General features: G+C 41.1%; 1 protein-coding gene across 1 annotated transcript; it reads right to left on the bottom strand.

Annotated features, from left to right (window-relative positions):
* Positions 1–3,071: 3,071 nt before the first annotated feature.
* LOC143039586 (ATPase inhibitor mai-2, mitochondrial-like) lies at positions 3,072–16,383 on the bottom strand. The gene is made up of 3 exons (XM_076209817.1): positions 16,225–16,383; positions 9,959–10,094; positions 3,072–3,344 (listed from the first exon to the last, which is right to left on the bottom strand). Exons 1-3 carry the CDS (start codon positions 16,275–16,277, stop codon positions 3,207–3,209), a joined length of 327 nt encoding a protein of 108 aa, XP_076065932.1. The 5' UTR covers positions 16,278–16,383; the 3' UTR covers positions 3,072–3,206.
* Positions 16,384–19,210: the final 2,827 nt, after the last annotated feature.

The raw sequence follows: 19,210 nt of genomic DNA, 5'->3' as shown, positions 1-19,210 counted from the left end.
CATCCCAAGATGGGACAGGTTGGACAGTATTTGTTTATATGAAGTGGGTGTGCTTTTATTCAGACAACTGCATATCAGAGAAGAAAGGCCTTTGACAGGTATGCATGCATGCACAAATGTATGTCCATCCTTCCATCAACCATCATGTTTCTCTACCTCTTCTAAGGGAGGTAGCCAGCCAATGCATGCACCAACCCCAACATATCCTACAATTTCCCTTACCTTTGCTCTTTCTGGATGAAGAATCACCCATATCTTCTACCCAGGTCAGAAGCAATGCACTAAGGTATTGAGGTACTATGTTATTATGCAGTAGTAATTGCAAAGTAGCGTGCTGTTTCCTCCATTCTTATATGAACCATCTGTTTGCAGATGACACTGCACTTATACCCAAGTCAGAGAAGGGTCTAAGGCACTGATGAAATTTGAAAAGGAGTTTTTAAAGTTAAATTACTGTAAATGCAGGTAAAAGTTGTGATGCAATATGTAAGGGATGGGGGTGGGAGAGAGTTGGAAGTCGTAAAAGGACCGAGGCTATAGGAAGTGGAGTTTTGTGTATGCAGGGCCACAACGAATGGAATGGGGGCGGCAATTAAATGCAGAGCTTATACATACATACATATACCAAAGACTTTCTTCCCCTTATGTGGGGGGATACCTAACAAGAAAAAGGCATGGAAACCACTCCCACCCATTCCATTCCTTACATATTCAACTCCCCTCCACCCTCCCTCTTATCTTGACACCTCCTGGATGATGGGTCATCCCTGCATCATGTCCACCGCCCTGGGTCAGAAGCAGTGTCGCAAGACACAGCACTATTTCTCCTCCATTTTCCTCACTCCTCACTCATTTTCTTAGCACTTCCCACTGCAACTACCTTTCCCTCACCATCCTTCACATTTAGCAACTCCCTAAAATACTCTGCCCACCTTCCTCTCATTGCCTTCTCTTCCATTATCTCTCCATCTGCACCTTTTACCTTTTCTTCTCTACTTGATTCGCCTCCTCTTCCTCTCTTAATTTCTTTCCAAAACACCTTTTTATTACTTTCATCTGCACCTTACCTTTTCTTCTCTACTTGATTCGCCTCCTCTTCCTCTCAATTTCTTTCCAAAACCTTTTTATTACTTTCAAAATTTTCTGTCATACTCTTACCCCATTTCACATCTGCTTCCTACCTTATGCTTAACTTTCCTTCTCTTTACTTTATATCTCTCTTACGATTCCCTCGTCCTAATTTGTAGCCAATCTATGAATGCCTGTTTCTTCTCTTCTACACCTTTCTTTGCTTCCTCATCCCACCACTCACTACACTTCCTTCTATTTCCTCCTGCCCTCCTTGTTCCACACATCATTGCACACCTTATGGCTCCCTCCTTGAACCATCCCCATTCCTAGTTCTAATCTATCCTTCTCTCCCTCCCACTCCTCTCTCAGCTTCTTATACCCATTCTCCTTTTCTTTCTCATTTAAGCAGTTCACTCTTAGTACCTCCCTACCTTCTGCCCTTTTCCTCTTTCTCCTCTCAATTTACCTTCCACCAGAAAATGATCTGATATTTCCCCCCTCTCTTCCCTTAGAACATGTACATCCTAAACTCTTCCTACCATACTCCTGGTCACCACTATATAGTCCATTAATGGTCTATCTGCCACCTTCTCCTATGTGTACTTACGTTCGACTTTCTTCCTAAACACTATTTGCTATCATCAACTCTCAAGACATATCTCCACCATCAATTCTCCACTACAATTTTTACCTGGAACTCCATACTTACCAATCACTCCATCTATTGGTTCATTTCCTACACTAGCATTAAGGTCTCCCAATACATACATTGACATTTCTCCCTAATCCCTCTATGCCAGTGGTTCCCAAACTAGGGGGCACGCCCCCGCCTAGGAGGCATGAAGTCATCCGCTCAAAAATATTTAATTAGAATAATAAAATCATTCAAAGAACAAATATCTGCCATTACATACATGAAAAGTATAATTATAGCAGTCACTCCAACCTGTTTTCTATTAAGCTAGTTCTCCTTACTAGTCTCAAGTCTTTCCAAATATTATATGCCACGTTTTCAAATTATCTATTCTTAAAATTGCAAGTCAATTTTGCCAATTTACTATGTTCAAACATTTTTTTCGCTCCCTTTGAACCAAATGGATAGGTAGGAAGCAGTGGGAATATACCCATTTCTTCCCTCCCTGTGGAGGTACAGGGTTTTGCTACACTCAGCCCCTGGGAGCAGGTTGAGGGGATGGGATGGTGCTTCAACAAGGTACTATGTGCAATCCTTTGCCCCTGGTCTCTCTTGCAGGAGACCTATGGCCTCCAAGAAACCAGCAACAGCCTTTGATTGGGAACATAAATCACACAAAATAGATATCAAGTTGTTTGGGTATTTTAACTGTGAAGCATAATAGGAAGTGTTGGGCGTTTTCTTGTGTAGTTGTACATACATATACCAAGGCTTTTTCCCCCTTACCAGGGAGGTAGCCAAAAAGGACAAGGCATAAAATCATTCCCACCCATTCCATCCCCGAAAACACTCCACACCCCTCCCATCTTAGCACCTCCTTGTGTAGTTGTACCTAGAGTAATTTGAATTTAAGACACATCTATTCTTTGTTGCTATTGTCTTATGTCAATTTGTGTGTGCAGTCATGAAAGATTTTTTTTTTTTTTGTAGTGTTTGCGAGACATGGCAGGAATGTGAAAGGTTTAAGTGGTTCAGGGTTTTGGTGTAGAATCTAGTTCCTGTCATTTTCATTTATTATATTGGAAGGATTTTAGTTTCTGCAAGGTGTTCTATAGGGGTGTTTTTGGTGAATCCTACTATTACTCTCAGTGCTCCATTGTGCAGGGTTTTCAAGTTGTTTATATTTGATTTGTTGACTACAGGAAATCATGGCGGTGTATTCTATATGATTGAAGCTATGATAAAAGGAAAAACATCATTGAACAAGTGTGGGATTTGTAAAGGGGTGGATGCATGCTTTGGATGGCAATTTCCCTTAAAAGGAGGAAGAAGCATTTTAGTTTACAAATAGGATAATAAAAACACATTTAAAATATTTGTCCCTGTAATAATGTTTAATATGATATATACATCTGTATTAATGAGGCACAAAGAAATTAACATTAACACTACATCATTAGATGAAGCTCCGTTTCTTGGGATATAGAGTACATGTGTTACGTTAGTCGTGGCTTTTTCCCAACTTGTGGAGCATTGCATCATGACGTTTTATGGCATCCTGATGCATCTTGATCTGCTCTTCATGGTATTTCTTCTCTATCTTAAGTCCTTCCTTCATACGCTTGATTTGCTCAGATTGCTGCAATAGATGGCATTCTTAAATAAGTATCAAGTGTGCTGGTGAGGGAAAAAAATAAAATAAATAAATAAATATAATATTCATAACAGTGCAGTTTAGTGTGCGTGTGATTCACCATTGTCTTGGATCACATGTTGGACTTGATCAACAGCTATTACCCTCCTGGATGAGAGCCCAAAGCTCCTATATGACTGATCTATGGGCAATGCTGTGACCTTACACACACACCCAACTCTCCGCCCACAAGAGTTGGAGTAACGACTTACAGTGCAATGATACTGAAATTATTTCAGCCCTGAGCGGGATTCAAACTCAGACTGCTGTAGTAGCAGCTGCAAACACTACACCTGTGCTGTTGAGTCGTGTGTGTGCGTGTGTGTATCCAGACACACCCAAGGTCTTTTCTCCCCTTACAAGATAAGTAGCCACGTCACAAGGCAAGTACCCATTCCTATCCATCACTCTCTTTCCTCTCATCTTAATTCATGGATGCCTCTCATCTTAATTCATGGATGCCTTGTATACTACCCATTGCCCTGGGTCAAAAGCATTGCAAGATGGATGAGAGATTGTGCGTGTGTGTGTGTGCCAAGTAAAAATTATAGTGGAGAGTTGATGTTGGTGATGTGTCTAGAAACAGAGTTTATGACAGCACTCAGTGTTTACTGAGTCAAGCATAATTACAAATGGCAAAAGATGGTGGATGGAAAGGTGGTTGATTTGGCATTAATGGATGATTAGTGGAATCCAAAGGAAGGATAGGGGAGAGCGTGGGGTAGTGTTAGATCATACTTGAATGAGTAGGAAGAGGATGAGGAATACCAAAAGTAGCTGAGAAAAGTGTGGGAGGTGGCGAGTGGTTGAGTAGAAGAGGAATGGGTAAAAGTGACAGTGTGTAAATATGGTATGTGGAATGAGGAGGATGGGAGGGAATAGAAGAAAGGGTAGCGAGTGGTGGGGTGATGAGGTGAAGATGGTAGTAGAAGATAAGTGAACATACAATTTGTTGCCAAGTAGGACTTGGGAGGCATACAAGATGTACAAAGAAAAGAGAAGCAAAACATAAGGAAGGCAAAGTAGGAGAGCTGAAGTATGAAAGAATATTTTGAATAGAATCAAAAGATGTCTTGGAAGGAAGTGAAGATAAAAGGGGCAGATGGACAGATGTTAATGAAGTGAAGCCAATAAGATGAAGATGGTTAGAGTATTTTAGATTTATTGGATATGGAGGAGGTTAGAGAGGGATCGACTGTGGCAGAGAGAGGCACTGAGAAAATGCCTGAGGGGAGAGGAAAATGAAATATGTACAAAAAGATGAGGTACAAGGAGCTTAAAAAAAAAAAAAAGGGCTAGTGTCACCTAAGCCGGATAGATGTCATGCCGTGTCTAAAAAAGGGATGTACAATTATAGTGAATTGTCTATTGAGGTTGCTTGTGTATCTGGATAGGTGTCATGCAGTGTCTCAAAAACGGAGGTACAATTATAGTATGATGGCTAAAGAGGTTGTGTGGCTAAGGGAGGGGATGGTGACAGAGGAATAGAGGAGTGCTTGTATAGTTCCACTTTACATAGGGAAAGGGGGCAAATGTGAATGTATTAATTTTAGAGGGATCAGATTGTTGAGCACAGCCAGAAAGACATACAAGGGTTTTAACTGAGAGGATTAGAAGAGGAACAGAAGAAATAATATAACTGATCAGGAGCAGTGTGGGTTTAGGAAAGGTAAAGTGTGTGTGTACATTTTTTGTGGCAAGGCAGATGAAAAGTTTTTGGCAAAAAATTACATCTTGAGCCTTTATGGATTTGAGGAAGGCTTATGATAGAGTAGACAGGGGATTGATGAAAGCTTATTGAGATGGTTTAGGCAAATGGAAAGAACAAGTGAAGAAAAATTAATAAAAAGTGTGGAAAGCAAAGGTGGATGGAGTGAACTCAAGGGAACACTCGAGGCCAAGTTGGATGGATGGGATGAAAAGGGTTTGAGCATGAGAGGAATATCTGTTAAGCTGGAAAGGAAGAAGGCAGGGGATAGGTGTGAGTGAAGAATGGTTGTGTATGGACAATTTCGATTTTTTGACAAAGTCCGAAGGGATTTCTCCATTTTTAATTTTTGCACGTGGGGACAATGAAGGGAGGGTCACCATGTAAATATAGTGGCCCTGCTGTGGATGTGCTGAGTCTTGCTGCATTGCCCCCTGTAGTGCACAGAAGACAGGGACAAACCTTCATCCATGAGGAGCTTAGATGGGAGGAAAACAATGGAGGGTGGATGGGAGTGGGTGCATGCCTTGGCTGGATACCTTCCTTATAAGGCAGAGGAGGCAAGGGATGAATACAAGAGGTATAGAAAGACAAGAGGAAATACAAAACTAAGTTGGTGAAGGTGAAGAGAGGATCAGGAGTTCAGTGGGGTTGGTGCTCAACAGTTTTGAAAATAAGCTGTTTTGGAAGTGGGAAGAGGGGAAGTGATCCAGGTAGGAGTTAAGATGGAGTGCAGACAGATTTTATTGGAAGTGAAGATGGTATGGGCAAGATGGTCCTACAATTTCAGGGATTTATTGCATGTGAGGAGGTTAGGAAAGGTTTGACTGTGGCAGTGGGAGACAGTAGGAAAATAATAAATTTACAGAAAAGAAAATATAGAGACCAATGGAAGTGATGAAAGCTGGTAAGGCACCTGGGTTATATGGCATGTCATGTGGAGTGTCTGATAAAGGAAGGTACAATGATAATGGATTGACTGCCTAGATGTGTGCCTATGGGAGGGGAACATACCAAAGGACTGTACAAGTGCATGTATAGTCCCACTATACAAAAGAAAAAGGCACAATTATCAATGTATTTGCTTACAGGGACAAGTCTGTTGAGTGTAGTTGGAAAAGCATATGAGAAAATGTCAAGAAGACTGGGAGGGAAAGAGAGGAAGTATATGTATGTAAAATCCCTTGGTGTATGTGTGTGTGTATATATAAAAGGAGTAAATATGGAGAAACAGTGTGGGTTTAGGAGAGTGCATAGATAATTTTTTTATCAAAGGAGATATGCAAGAAGTTTCTGGGAAAATGTATTTATATATTTTGGGCTTCTGTGGATTTGGAGAAGGCACATGACAAGGCTGACAGGAGGGCATCATGGGATGTGTTGCACAAGTATGGGAGAAGAGTTTGTCAAAAGTTTTTAAACGAGTAGTGGAACTTATGTTAGAGTAGGAAATGGTGTGGGTGAATGGTCACCCAAGTCTGTTTTACTTAACCTACAAATACAGTGAGTGGTTAAGAGTACTTTCAACCACCTGATTGACTTTTGTGATCAATTAACGTACTGGAGAGGCTTGCCATCATTCAGTGCCTTACAATAAAGAACCTATATACAATACTACAATAGTGACAAAATTATATATAATAAAAAAAATCCTCTAATTTGGCAATAAATTTACCCTAATCTTAAGCTGTAAAAAAAATCACAGCTTCACTTATAACTAAATACTGACTGTTCAAGGAATTGCAGAACATAATTATTCCTTCCCATCTTTTTTCTCCTTCTCTTCTTTCGCTTTCTTGGCTTTCTCAGCATCCTGCAGATTTAGGGAGTGTAGAGTAAGTATCTAATTTACAGTACGATTACCCTTAAGCTTCTAGAAAATTAGCATGCAATGTTAAGTCAAGAATAGGCTTTTGCAAACAAAATGTGAAGAACAGAGCCAAAGCAATGAGAAACTTTTATTTCTTTCTTTAAAGCAAAACAAGAACAAGGGAGTATTAACAAGAAAGTGCAACTGAAGAAAGCATTCATGGTAGCTATAGACATAAACAAGGTATTTGGCAAGTTAAAAATCCATCAATCAATCCATACCAAAACATTTATACTCTGATCAAAGAACACACACACCAAGACCAAATATCAAACCTTTTCAGATATTTAGCCCACTGAAACATCAATCCCAAGAAAATAAAAAACAGCACTTACACAACTGTATTCAGATCACCATCCACACAGTAGCAACACTGAATAGTCTTGGCTCCAGAAACAAACTATCCCAGAAACAACCATCACACAGATGACATTGAAGACGCCTAATCTTACATTGCCCCACCATAGCCATACCCTACCAACACAATATTCTTTCCTTGAGCATCACATTAGCCAATGTGGTATCTGTTGCTAATTACACAGGAGCCAAGGGTTTCCTGCAATTGAAACCTGGAGCAATGGACTGATGCATGCATGTATAAAGGTCCTTCCCCCCCATGTAGGAGGAAGTTCACCAAAGTACAAACCCACATCAGATACAATGAAACTCATTCACCACTGCTCCAATCTCAACACCTCAGGGATAAAAGGTCACCCCACTCCCTGCCACAATGTCTGGATCAAAGGCAATGCAGTGAGGAACAGCTCTTCCACAGCAGGGCCAACAGCTAGAACTGGTTTACCTCCACCACTTCATGATATGGGGACCTTGCTCTCATCCACTCAAAATAAATAATGAAGCACATGAGAACATCCCATTAGCCTGTCATCCCTTCACTAGCTTTTGTACATCTTCTCAGCTTGACATATTCCATATGCACTGAAAGTACCTATTACTTCACCTATCCATGATAGTTTTAGTCCCCCTCTAAAGCTCATTACATCCATTTTTGCTGTCTAGTCTCTTTACTAGTCTTTCCTCATTTATTCTTTCCATATGCCCAAACCACTTCATCACATGCTAATCTACCCAATCTGATAGCTCCTTTTCATTCCTATTCTCTGCCCACCTTCACGTTTCTCATACATTGAAGTTTACCAATACCAGTGAATAAAAGATTTAAGTTGTAAATAGCCTGTGTCATAGGTTTAGCACAGAGGAATACACAATCACACGAGGATGTGTTCTAAAGCCTCTACAGCTGTTTCCACTATTTTCCCCAAGAAGAAAGCATCTCGTGCATTTGCTCTCACAGTAAAGCATTTTGCAAGCAATCATTTCATCTTTATAATTCTATAGAGAAAATTGTTTTATAAAGATAAGAGTAATGATGCATAAGCAATGCATATCTACAGTGCAGGTAGTGCACCAAACAAGCAACAGGCGATGGCCCCAAATGAGAAAAACAAGATATGCTGAAAGACTGACATTATTTCATCCTTTCCTTTCCACATACAGAAAATTAACTAAATAGCAAGTGCACCCCTCTTCCTGCTGCTATAAACTGGCAACATAGAAATTACCTAACACATTAAACATCATTTCAATATTTCTTCTTGGTAAAACCTATGGGACCCAGGGACATCTAGGCTGTTGATGTGGTACTGAGGGTTTTCAGTAAGAATATCAAGCCAATTATCATCACTATACGTTTATCCTAATGCACCAAACTCATATACAAGTTCTCCCCCAAACCCTCTGAGGTTATCCAATGGACCCTTCAATATTTGAGCAAAATACTTAATAAATTTTAGATATAAAACTACCAAAGTTTATCTGGATTAACAAAATCTATACTTCAGTATACCAAAATAAGGGCCCAACAGATAAGGAACCATTTTCCTATGAAGGTCATTATTAAAATATTTGGAGGGTTTAATATTAGATTTATGCAAAATGTAAGAGGAAAAGGGTGGGAGGTGGAGAGGTACAAAGTTAACAAATTGAACGAGATGGAATACAAGAACAAGAACAAGTAGTAAGGGAGACAGGTGGTATAGAAGAATTGGTATGTTTTAAGGAAGAGAAAGTGTGTAAAGCTAAGATGGTATATGGGGCAAGGGGGATGGGAGGGAATAGATGGAAGGGTTGTGAGCGGTGGGATAAAGAGGCGAAGGTGGCAGTAGAAGAGAGGTGAGCATATGTGGATTGGTTCCGAGGCAGGTCTAGCGAAGCATATAAGATGTACAGGAAGCAAAATGTAAGGTGATGGAGGCAGACAGCAGATAAAATACGGTATGGGGCAATAGTACAACTGAAAATGCTGAAAAGAATAAAAAGATTTTTTGGAAGGAAGTGAAGTTACAAGTTTGATGGAGGAAAAAGTAAAATGCGCAAGTGGACAGATGTTAATGAAGCAAAGGTTGAGGTAAGATAGAATATTAGTTGCTGAATGTGGTTAAGGAGGGATGAGAAAATGGCCAATGGGATAAGAAAGAAAGAGAAAAGAAGAAAGAAAAAAGAAAAGAAAAAAAAGAAAGGAAAAGAAAAGGAAAAAAAAAAAAAAGGAAAGCAAGTAAGCGTTGTCTGAGGGATTGTCACTGTCTCCAGGCCCTGCCCAAGATCCCCCATCAATTTAACCCATCCCTCATCACTCACACAAGAAGACCTGACAACTTAAGATGTGCTCCATTCCTTCTTCCTAGCCTGTGACACTGGAATACCTACATCTATACAGTACAAACAAACTTTCTTCCTAGAAGATCTATACGAGGTGCTGAGGACCACTACTAATGTACAGCTGCGGGTTTCCAGGAGATGAAACACAAGGCAACGATTATCATTCAAGAGCGCCTGGCAATATTCAACCACTTCCCAATTATTAAGTAGGAACAAATGACAGCATGAATTTTCCATGTACAAACATGCATGATTAAACGAAGTGGAAGCAGCACAAATATACTAAATATTAATTACACTTACCATCTTCCTGAAATACTGCTCTTCTAAGGCCGCTTCCCTTTTACCAAAGGAACCACCAGACTCCTTAATTGTACCGCCAGCCCCACCACCAGTGCCAGCACCAGATCCAGGCTCGCCACTCATGGCCCGCACTTGTCTAAAAATAAGAATATTATAATCAAACTATGTATATTAAGGCTTCCAATTTAGTTGAGCCAAACCATAAGAATTATAACTACAGTACAGTCTTACTAATGTTATGGTGTACGTGTATAGCACCATACATTTGTGATTATTGTGCGTATGTATTAATAGACCAGGAGATACATGTTTTCTCCCTTATATATTTGTCACATATTATAGAATTATTTTGTTATTGTAATATCTTGTTGCAATTCGTGTATGTTTTTCCCACACTGACTTTTCCACCAAGTCTGAACGTGGTGGCATGGCTTGGCGTCAGAGGCAGTCTTGGTTCTGCCTCCTAAGTGACAGCACACTTGTATATGTAGTGGTGTACAATTATCAATTTATTCATATTCAGTGATTCATTGGCCACCCTTAAACACACATAAAAAAAGGTCCTTTCCCTCTTATCATGAGCGTGGAAGAATCAACGCACATAAAATCAACCTGCTGCTCCTGGTCTTTTGCAAAACACATGTGGCCTTCAGGTAACCCACAACAGCCTCTGGGTAATATCACAAGTCACTCTGGGAAGATATACTGCGTTGTCCGGGGAGCGTTAGTGTGGGACATTGTGGTATGAGGTGGCCTGTCCTCTTTGTGGTGGTTGCATCTGGGGCAGTTTGAATGTGTGACCAGGCTGTGATGGTACCATTTTAATGCTGGGTCATGAGTGTTCCTGAGTGCAGGTTTGCCAATGTAGTCCTTGTCAGGTGTTAAATTTTTTCTTCCTTTCATTTCCCACCCAGGAGGTGCTAAGATGAGAGGGAGGGTGGAGGGGTGTGGAGTGTATTCAGGGATGGAATGGGTGGGAATGATTTTATGCCTTTTCCTTTTTGGCTACCTCCCTTGTAAGGGGAAAAAGCCTTGGTGTATGTATGTATGTATTTCCCACCCTTTCTTCCTTTGGGGCTTCTGTCTTGGGGGTTAGAAAACCGAGGTTGGCAGTCTGTTTTGAAGGGCCTGTTTAGTGATTTGAGTGTTTTTTTGTGGTCGTTTTCTGTGGTACAGGTGGTAAGCTATTACAAATGTTTAAGTAGTATACTGCTAGTGTAGTTTTTCTGTTGCATTCTATAGGTGGTGCATATGGAAAATAGTAGGGTGTGTGGTCTTTAGGGTTCTGGTGTAGAATTGTGTTCATCATTTTCATGTGGTCCATAGTGAGGATTTTGGTTTCAGTATGCAGGCATCCAATAGGGGTGGTTGGTGGTGTTGTCATTCCCTACACTGCTTGGCTGTGCAGTCCCGTCTTCCTAAGGATAGCCACGGCTGGGGTGGTTTATGTGCAATCTGTTAATGCTCTTACTGCGCTGTTCTATAAAGTTTGTAATTTTTTGCATTCATCTTTGATTATTGGGAACCATGCTGTCAAGGTATAGTCAAGGGTGGTTCTCATGAGGTGCTTGTGGAGTTGAAAGTGTTTGTTTTCTCAAGGCAGTGATTGCAACAGATTTAATTAGGTTTATTTGCTTGTTGATTTTTGCTGTCAGGTCTTTGACATGAGAGCTGAAAATTGTAAGAGTATAAATGAGAGGTCTAGAATTTCAGGGGATTTTTCTAATGGAAGGATTTGGCCATTTAATTTTACTATTTGAATTTTTTTTTATTCATGGTTGTCTAGTGTGAGCAATGTCGCTTTATATCTGGGGAGAGGCTTCCATTATTTTATTTTAAAAGCAATTATTCCAGTTAGTTGAAGTAGGTTTGAGTGTTCTCAGCTACTATTTTGTATTTACTGTGCTGGGTTATTATTGTCAGGTCATCAGCATATGAGAGAACACTAGTGTTTAGTTCTGGCTCTGTTGCAAGATTGCTCATAAACATATTCAACAGTAATAGTAAAAATAATGCACCCTAAGGGATTACATTGCATACACTTTTTGTATCCATTTGGTAGTTTTGGGTTCCTCTACACTACACTGTGTTCCTGCTATAAAGTTGATTATTCACTTATGATCATCCGTTTCAATGATCGTTTTGTATAGTATGAGTTTGGGAACCTTCTTGAAAGCCTTATATATAGCAACCATAACTGTTCTTTCACTGTATCTATTATCATTATTACTTTTGAATTCATCCTGTACTTCTGTGATTGTTTGAGAGCAAAGTGTTGGTAGAGTGGCCTTACTTGAATCCATGTTCGTTGAGAGAAGCAGGTATCTTGACTCGATTCTTGCTGTTATCAGCCGTTCTATTAGTTAGGGTATTGTGGAAAGCAGAGAGATTGGGTTTTCAATTGGTTTGTTGGTTTTGAAAATAAGGATAATACCCATTCAACCATCCACAATTTACGGATGAAAATCACCTTACCCCGACACACTAGATAAAAAATGTGCGAGATTTTCCATTTGCACACAATGTAGGTACAGTTCCTAACCATGCACAAATCCAACATCACCACCATATTCATAAGAACATTAGAAAGATTGCAAGAAACCATAAGCCCTACACTAGGCAGTTCCATGTCTGTTAATACCTATCCATAAAACTATCTAACGGTTTCAGCACTCACTACATGGTTCCAAGTCTTTTCCATTCGTTGACCATTTTTCACTGTCTCACACCATCCTGAGCTCAATGCCAATCACAAGTGAATACAGCTTTGTATCAATTGTGCTGTATTAACCCCTTCCATACGGTGCCGCACACGTAGGCGTCATGGACTTAGATCTCGGTGGCAGCAGCCAATGCCAGCCGTACGACGTGTCGTAATAATACTCGCATCATAAAATATAGTCACCGCTTATATCGATCGTTCTCTCTTCACCCGTGAATTTTGATAACCATAGAAAATGCGATTACAAAAGAATTAGAAAGAATGTCATTATGGAGGGGCGACTACAATAAATATAATCAAGACGCCGATATGGCAGCCTCGCGAATACACTCGCTCCCCATGACGCCTACGTGTGCGGCACCGTATGGAAGGGGTTAACTATAATGATCAGATATCAACCTACCCTAAGCAAATCCAATCTAACCTACCGACCAAACCAAACCAAACCTAACCTACCATACAGCTTACAATAACGTTCTTGTTCATAGGTTTGAACTGCATTTTTTTTAAACTTACCAAATAAATCTGGAATAACTTCATATTTCACATGGAGCTGCTCATCAGCTTCAGCCATCTTAAATTTCTAACTTGAGGTGGGCGGATCTGTGGTAGCCACTTGAGGCAACAATTATCACATGTTATTTTTCATTTTAATCCGATGACCATACGGCACAATAAATATTTGGGACTGAAAGTAAGGAGTCTAGGGATCACTGCATTTAAGAAAATTCTTGTTCCCCCAACCAAATATTTTCAAGCGTGTCACTCGATTCAAGTTGAACAGTAGAGAGCTTTAATGGATTGCCGTGCTGATGGATACAATCTCATATACATGACAAATCTAATCCCGTTGTTCCAATACAAGAGGATTAGTTAAAATATTCATGCAATGATTTCTAAGCTATATCCAACAATTCACCAACTTCACTGCCGGCCACACCTTCAAATGTATTGATGCTGGACAGCTTCAACCATCGGCAACTCAGCTCATCGGCTGCTTGAGACGCCATTTTTGTTTTCATAGATGCTGACGTTGAAGAAACTAAAGTATGATAAGTTTGTCTACTCTAACCTAAAAGTGGTGGGCTGACTTGGTCAAGTAGATGGTTGATCGATTGATTGATTTATAAAAGGTCAAATAGATTGGCCAAGTTGGCAATGGACAATGCTGACCCAACACCCTTTCAAAAAAGTTTTGGCTGCTGCCAAGCGATTATATTTATCCTATTCGAGTTATATTTTTCATTTAGCTATTGTCTGGCAATTTGATTCAGCCAAGGGAAAATTATGTACTGTACTGCAAAAGGAATAACCCATAGAAGTCTGCAAATCGATACAATAATAATGCCGTACTTGATTTCCAGCCCTAAAGTATAAACCCCTATGGTGTCATTTTGTGAATTTCTGCCAATATCTAACAATATTATTTCCTAACCTAAAATAACCCAATTTAATTTCCTACAGGAAAAGGATAGGCGCCCATTAAAAAGGGATTAATAAAAACCACTAATTCCCTTTTGGCTTTTCTCAAGGACGGGCACCATCATGTTAATTGTTGTAGCTCAATAGCATTTGCCATAATAAAAGGCTGGCATTCCTAAAATGTTAAATGCCAATCAGTACAGATAGTGTTCAAAGTATTGGATTGAATTTATTGGCATTAAGATACGCACATATAAAAATACAAGGTAAGGGTTTAGAATTGCGAAGATAACACAATAACACATACGAAACTTTCCATTGTTGTGGTCGTCTTGACTTAAAAAAAAAATGGCAAACGTAAGACTTGTTGAGTAATTAAAGGAATTTCTACCAATACTGAGAAAATCCAACAATATTTTGATTTCCCTTGTTCTTTTGTAATTTGAAAATTTCGTCATACATCCGTAATAATGACCTCACCCCTGATAAGTCAACTGCGACGTACATACTCATAGGCTGTTGGTACTAGTTTGCATATCAAAAATAGTGTTCCCATTTATTATTTCATCAACGCTAAACAATGGGACCTGACAACCTTCTAATTGTTGTTTTAACCACAAGTAAAATACATGTTCATGGCAATAACCAGATCCTGGAGATTCAACTACAACAAACGCTTATGATAGGTAGGTCAAACACCACCAGAGGCGCCATCGTCGATGACGAGCACAATAGCGCGTCATTTTATGCGCACGCCGTTCAAACGGCCAAATTTACATACCGCGGGAAATTTAATTAATAAAAATGTTGCGTGAGTGTATTTACTACGATCGTAATAAATTTCAAACATTCACATCATCAGTTACATGTCGGTCAATAAAAACATTAGATAAACATGGCGGCCTGCATTCAGCAGTATATCAAAAATTGGTATATGTTTCAACGTAAAAAATGAGCTAACAAATTTATTGTGCGGGCAACTGACCATAATTAACCAAAACTACTAGTATCGTGGATTATTCTAATACCAAAATAAAGTCAGTATGTTACGGTAGAGCTGAGAAATTGGTTGTTAAAATTAGTTTTTTTTTCTATCGGGTCGGATTATCGGATAACAACATCAACATCCATCCCGCCATCTTATCTATCACTGGTGATATGGACCAAACTTCACTCTATTAAGTTTCTTACTATTATGTTATTAGTGTAATAGACTTATAGTTGAATTATTTTAAATATTTCCTTTAAAATGTGTGATTTTCATGTAATTTGATCGAAGAGAAGTTACGTTTTCATCCTCCGTAATATTACGGACCACAGCTACGATTCGTCCTGCCCGCTATCTATGATCACTGGTGGTATGGATCAAACTACACTATTAAGTTTGTTACTATTGGGTTATTAGCGTAATACCTTGCATATAATTGAATTATTCAAATTATTTTCTTTGAAATGTGTGATTTTCATGTAATTTTACGGTATTCGTAGCTGTGGTGGGTAATTTTGCAGAGGATAAAAACGTAATTATATGATCAAATTACATGGAAATCACACATCTTATAGAAAATAGGTCAAATAATGCAACCATATGCTAATTTTTTATATAAAATTGTGCCTGTCAGTAAAAACCGTCATTGTTTACGTTTGATCGGCGATCAGTCAGACCGCACGTTTCGGCCCGATTTCCTCGGACAAAATAGGCCCGATTTAATTCCATTCAAAATGCAATATCTCGAGAACTAGGACAGCTAGATGGATAAATCAAATTGCATTATACTCATAGCGACTTTTTCCATCCCATGAGAACTACTTCAGCTCAAATATCAGGAATTCCATTTTCATATTGACCTAGCTACTAATGAGACGAAAAACAGAGTAACTTCAACTAACCAAACAAAATTGGGTACAACTTACCAAAATGCAATGTTTTCTTCTTGTATCACCAGCTGACAACAAGCAAAAATTGTAAAATTACTGTGAAGGACAGCCGGCAGTTCAAGATGGAACTTGCCTCATCATCACTAAATATAACCTGGGGCTGGCATACCGCCTTCTTTTGAACTGATACCGCTACCAACAATGGATACTTACACGTTAAACAAACGTTAATAAATAAACTTACGAAATTACGGGAAGGTTAAGCCTCAACTTCGTTGCTTGCCTGAGCGCCATCATGCACTTGCTAACTTGATCTTTCTGGACGTTCTGCGTTGGGTGCGTGCAAACAGGCAGGCGCTAGGCAACGTACGTCACCTTCTGTTGTATTTGAAGGTATCGGCTACCAGTTTGTTATCTCAATCGTATTTTTGCAGGTCTTGTGTGGCTATTAAGAAATAAAGTATTCAGTCTGTGGTTGTAGTGAAATACAATTCTTCGTGTATAATGTGATGGTATTACTCCCATTGAACTAAGCATGAAGTTCAGAAAACTTGTATAGTATTTATTCTGGCAACGACATGAGAGAACAGATTTTTATTTTTGGAGTTCATTTTCTGCTCTCCAGTAAGATACAGCGTCGTAATCTATATATCTTATGAACGTTGTATAATTCTTTTTATCTTATGCCATATTCCCTAAATCTAGATAGCATATATGTTTTTTCCCGAAATATAAATGATGTATTTTGTTATTGTTCTGTATCTGGGCCGTCCTTCCATCTGTTGGGTGTATGTAATTATTATATGCAGAGAGTACAACTCTTTTTCCACATTTGATTATCCATGCCATACTGATACTATGTAGTTGGCGACAGTCCAAATAGTATCGGGCCTTCATGCATTTTTCAATGTGCCACGTACCGTTAATATTTCATAGTGATATTAATTTATACCGGAAACGATATATATATATATATATATATATATATATTAGTATATTTTGGCAGTAAATTTTCTTGTAGACATGTCTTGTTAAAGACCAATGCTAATTCAGTTTCAACTATCTTCTTAGTTGTTTTTTCCATTCTTCTTATATGTTTCTTATAGTCCAGGGGTAGATTAAACACAAGTCTACCGAGATCCATGGTATATTGACACTAATTATATAAATACAATCGCAAGCTTTCGGTTGTTACATACAACCATCTTCAGGCAGATAAAATGACAGGAAAAGGTCCATGTCAATTATGCTATGGAGTTACAAAATGACAAGGCTTTATGGTTCCAGTGAGGTGGAATTGGGAGAGGTTCGGGTCAGATCATAATGACTGCGAGGGTGGGAAGCTGGACGGTGAGGTGGAATTGGGAGAGGTTCGAGTCAGATTATAATGACTGGGGGGGGGGGGGGAACTGGACAAGATGTCCGTTGATGAGGGAAATTTTGTCCTGGTGTGACGGATTCTTTGTTTAAGAGTAAGGTGCCTAATGTGTTTGTTTGTATGTTGATGATTGGTGTGTGTTGTGAAATGTAGACTTTCTCCAGGATGTGTAGTTTTTTGTGATTGTTACAGTGTTTAAGTATTTTGGTATTGTTAACTAGGTCTTGTCTTGTTGGATTTCTGTTGTGATATTGAGTCATATGTTTCCGTATGCTACCATCGCGGGCATGCATTGTGAGCCTTCGGCTAAGTGAAGTAGTGGTAACACCAATATAATTCATGTTAGTGAATTAGCTGGAGATAGTCGCGGAGCCAGGCCAGCATCCTTCCCATCACGCCCTTCCTTACGAGGGCGGCGAGGATGGCATGAGGGCTGGCCAGCTCGAATGCCTTTTCCAAGTCGAGGAAGACAACGATGGCGGGGCGATGGTTAACTTGATTCAGCAGTGTCAGGATGCTGTCCGCCGTGCTCCTGCCGCGGGTGTAGCCGAATATGTGAGGGTGTAGTGGCTCCACACGCCACTGAAGGCGAGCAAGCACCATTCTCTCAGCCGTTTTGGCCGTGCAGCTGAGGAGGGAGATAGGCCTTAGCTTAGTGGGCTCCCTCGGTTTGGGGATTGGTTGGATGTCAGCCTCCTTCCACGAAGGAGGCAGGCATCCCGCCATCCACGACTCGTTGACTGTGGCCAGCAGGGCGGCGTCCCCAGCTGGTCCGGCGTGAGCGATCTTGGAGTACGTCACGCCGTCGGCCCCTGCTGCTGTGTCACGACCCCGTTTCTTGGCCTGCTCCAGCTCCTGAGAAGTGAAAGGACGGTCTGTTGCATCAGCTTCTTTGGTCGCCTCCTCGATGGCCGTGTCGCGGAGCGGCCGAAGCTGCTGCTGGAGACGGCGCGTGCTACCCGGAAGCTGGTCACTAGAGCCGCGGGTGGTGAATTCGGCTACGAGCCTCTCAGCCTCCTGGCGTGGGTACGGGTGGGCGGCGGGGCGAGGCGGGGCGGCGCCGGAGGCGGTCTTCACGCTTTTCCACAGCTGGCTTAGAGACGTGTGTTGGCTGAAGGAGGAGCACCACTCCAACCACTTGGCCTCCCTGGCCTTCAGGGACACCTCCCGTGCGCGGGCCACCACGTCCTGAAGTAGCCTCAAGTTGGTTGGGTTGGGGCGTCTCTTGTAGAGCTTCCTGTGAATGTTCACTCTGTGGTTATGCTCCCGCACCTCCTCGTTGTAGAACCACCAATTTGGCCGGTGACGACGGCTCGGGGCTTTCCTGGGGATGGCTGCGTTAGCAGCCCTCTCAATAGCAGCAGTCAGGTCCCTCTCCCGCTGGTGAAGGTCCACGGGTGGCTGGTAGGCGGCCCACCATTCGTCGAGGGAGGCCTGGAAGCTGGCCCAGTCTGCTCTCCCGATGTTCCAACGTGGAGGGGGGAGGGAGGGCGCTGGGGGTGCCACTGGGAGGGTGGTGAGAGTGGCAAAGTGGTCGCTGGTGAGGGTAGGATGTACTTGCCATGTAGCACCGGCGGCCAGGTCGCTCGAGGCGAGTGTGAGGTCAAGCCTCCCCCCCCCGGGTGTGGGTAGCCTCCCCTGTGTTGAGGAGGCGGATATGGGGAATGTCCTCGAGTAACACGGCCAGGTGGCGGCCCGTTGCGTTGGTTGGAGATGGTGACTGCAGCATGGGGTGGTGGGCGTTCAGGTCGCCCGCCACGAGGAGGCTGGTGTGGGCGGCGAGGGAGAACAGCTCGCCTGCTTCCAGATGGTATCGTTGGCTCCTGTATATGTTGTACACCAGAAGCGGGAT

This window comes from Oratosquilla oratoria, chromosome 26 (genome assembly GCF_046742065.1).
Source record: "Oratosquilla oratoria isolate Oo_2021 chromosome 26, ASM4674206v1, whole genome shotgun sequence".
Classification (NCBI taxonomy): Eukaryota; Metazoa; Arthropoda; class Malacostraca; order Stomatopoda; family Squillidae; genus Oratosquilla; species Oratosquilla oratoria.
This window is presented reverse-complemented; position numbering and strand designations above follow the sequence as displayed.

Coding starts and splice junctions, on each gene's coding strand:
- LOC143039586 (XM_076209817.1), bottom strand. CDS start 16,277: ATGATGGCGCTCAGGCAAGCAACGAAGTTGAGGCTTAACCTTCCCGTA. Junction 10,095..16,224: donor CTTAACCTTCCCGTAATTTC/GTAAGTTTATTT, acceptor TCTTATTTTTAG/ACAAGTGCGGGCCATGAGTG. Junction 3,345..9,958: donor AGCAGTATTTCAGGAAGATG/GTAAGTGTAATT, acceptor CATCTATTGCAG/CAATCTGAGCAAATCAAGCG.